Source organism: Cyprinodon variegatus, unplaced genomic scaffold, assembly GCF_000732505.1.
Source record: "Cyprinodon variegatus isolate N-32 unplaced genomic scaffold, C_variegatus-1.0 Scaffold149, whole genome shotgun sequence".
Classification (NCBI taxonomy): Eukaryota; Metazoa; Chordata; class Actinopteri; order Cyprinodontiformes; family Cyprinodontidae; genus Cyprinodon; species Cyprinodon variegatus.
The window spans coordinates 1,094,098-1,096,507 of NW_015150602.1; the positions used below are offsets into that span (position 1 = coordinate 1,094,098).

Here is a 2,410-nt window from a genome sequence, read left to right on the forward strand (position 1 = left end):
TATATATAAATCTGATTTTAAATACTTTTCATTTTGTCCTATATTTAATTTTATTCAAGTAGCAAGTTTTGAGTTAAAGATTACGTTATCTCATTTATTTGAGACCCTACTTGAAAATGTAATCATTTTTTTTTATATAATTATTTTTTTAATAAACTCAGGTATTATTATTTATAATTCTAACTTGGACGATCATCTCGAAAATGTTTTGCGTATAATCTGCATGTACAGTGAGACAGACGGTAGATGTCTCTGTACTCCGTGTATTTTAGCGTCTTCATGGAGTCCCTGCTGTCTATAGATGACCGATTCGCCATTTTGGAAACGCGAATCGTTCACAGCACAACCGTCTTGAGCACAGGAACTATGCCGCCGGGCCGGCCTCGCAAACTCATCCTAGATAGAAAGGACGAAACAGGTAACAAGTACCAAAATGCAAGAAATAAATAGCACTGGTTATGCGCTACCCAAAAAGCCGGGTATTATCTTACTAAGTACCACCGCAGTCTATTTATTAACACTTGAATGTGGTGTATATAGTCCCCGGATATAGTATTGCGTGTGGGCTTTGCTTTGTGCGGCGAAGGAGTGATTGAGGCGGAATGATATTAATAACGTTTCGGTGGCTCTTCTTATTGGCTTCCAGTGTAAATTGCTGTCCGCGAGGAGCGGATGAGGCTCGGATACCTGCTGTTATAGTTCCCCCTTTATAACTGCAACATTTGTTTATCAGAAATTCCTTGTTAGCCTTACGGTGCTAACTAGCTCGTTTTGCCACCATTAGCTTTACAGTTAGCACGCTAAACTGTTTGTCTTTGTTATTTAGACGCTGTAGAGCGGCGTGGAGTCGCTTTCCAGGTGTTAGAGATGCAGCGGGTTGCAAAGGGGAAAAAAAGTTGTTTTAGTCTAACTTTTAAATGAATGTAACGAACATATATGCAGATCAATATTACTTCGTCATATTAGTGCAATGTCTGACGGCAAGGATTGTTATGCACCGCTCTGTGTTGGAGTTTGATATCTTTAAATAAGATATCACTTAATAAATCTGTGCCTTAATAAGACATTCCAGTTAACTGAAGAAATGAAGGTGGAAAGACTTTTTTTTTTTTTTTTTTTTTCAGCCAAAAACGAGAAATGTTTTTGGAAAGCTGTCAGCTAAAAAGTGGGCGTGTTGCACCCAGTTATGAACTGATACCAAGTTGAATGAGTCCCACCCAAACGGTGAAATCGACTTATTCATTTGTTTGTGAACGAAAACAATTACGATGTTAATAAAATTTACCACTGAAAAGTAAAGAAAAGAAAGTTTATTTTAGTTTTCCCAACACCTGATTCTACGGAAGAGCATTAGGGCCACTGAAAAAAAAAAAGTTAACGAGATTAAAGTCAAAACTGACTTTTTTCTTAGAATTCTGACTTTAATCTCATAATTCTGACTTTTTTCTTTGAATTCTGACTTTTTTCTTTGAATTCTGACTTTAATCTTAGAATTCTCATTTTTTCCCCCCATAATTCTGACTTAAATCTTAAAATTCTGACTTGAATTTCCTAATTCTGACTTTTTTTTTTTTAGAATTCTGACTTTTTCTCATAATTCTGACTTTAATTTCGTAATTCTGACTTTGATCTCATAATTCTGACTTTTTCTCATAATTCTGACTTTAATCTCATAATTCTGACCTTTTCTCATAATTCTGACTTTAATTTCGTAATTCTGACTTTAATCTCATAATTCTGACTTTTTTCTCATAATTCTGACTTTGATCTCATAATTCTGACTTTAATATTAGAATTCTGACTTTAATCTTATAATTCTGACTTGAATTTCCTAATTCTGACTTTTTTCTTATAATTCTGACTTTTTTCTTATAATTCTGACTTTTTTCTCATAATTCTGACTTTAATTTCTTAATTCTGGCTTTAATCTCAGAATTCTGACTTTAATCTCAGAATTCCGACTTTTTTTCTTAGAATTCTGACTTTTTTCCTCATAATTCTGAGTTTAATATTAGAATTTCCACTTTTTTTTCTCATAATTCTGACTTTAATCTCATAATTCTGACTTTAATCTTAGAATTCTCACTTTTTTCTCATAATTCTGACTTTAATCTTAGAATTCTGACTTTAATCTCATAATTCTGACTTTAATCTTAGAATTCTGACTTTAATCTCATAATTCTGACTTTAATCTCAGTATTCTGACTTTTTTTCTTAGAATTCTGACAGCTAATGCCTAATTCCGTAATTCTCCGTAAGAACATTTTGGATCTGGTCCAGTTGTAGACCAGATCTGAATCAATACTGAATCTGTTAAAGGCTGAAGATTAGGGTGGTGGCAAAGAGCCCTCTAATGTTTGGATCAGACTGCTGTAGATGAATTGTAGATTCAAAGAGATTGTCATAACAA

General features: G+C 33.5%; 1 protein-coding gene across 3 annotated transcripts in view; it reads left to right on the plus strand.

Moving 5' to 3' along the window:
- Positions 1-333: 333 nt before the first annotated feature.
- Positions 334-2,410, plus strand: part of znf236 (zinc finger protein 236) — a 107,738-nt gene continuing 105,661 nt past the window's right edge. For all 3 annotated transcript variants that reach the window (XM_015377202.1, XM_015377204.1, XM_015377205.1), the window contains exon 1: positions 334-418. In XM_015377202.1, coding sequence (XP_015232688.1) covers positions 367-418 — 52 coding nt within the window. In that variant the 5' untranslated portion in view covers positions 334-366. The remainder of the gene's footprint in view (positions 419-2,410) is intronic.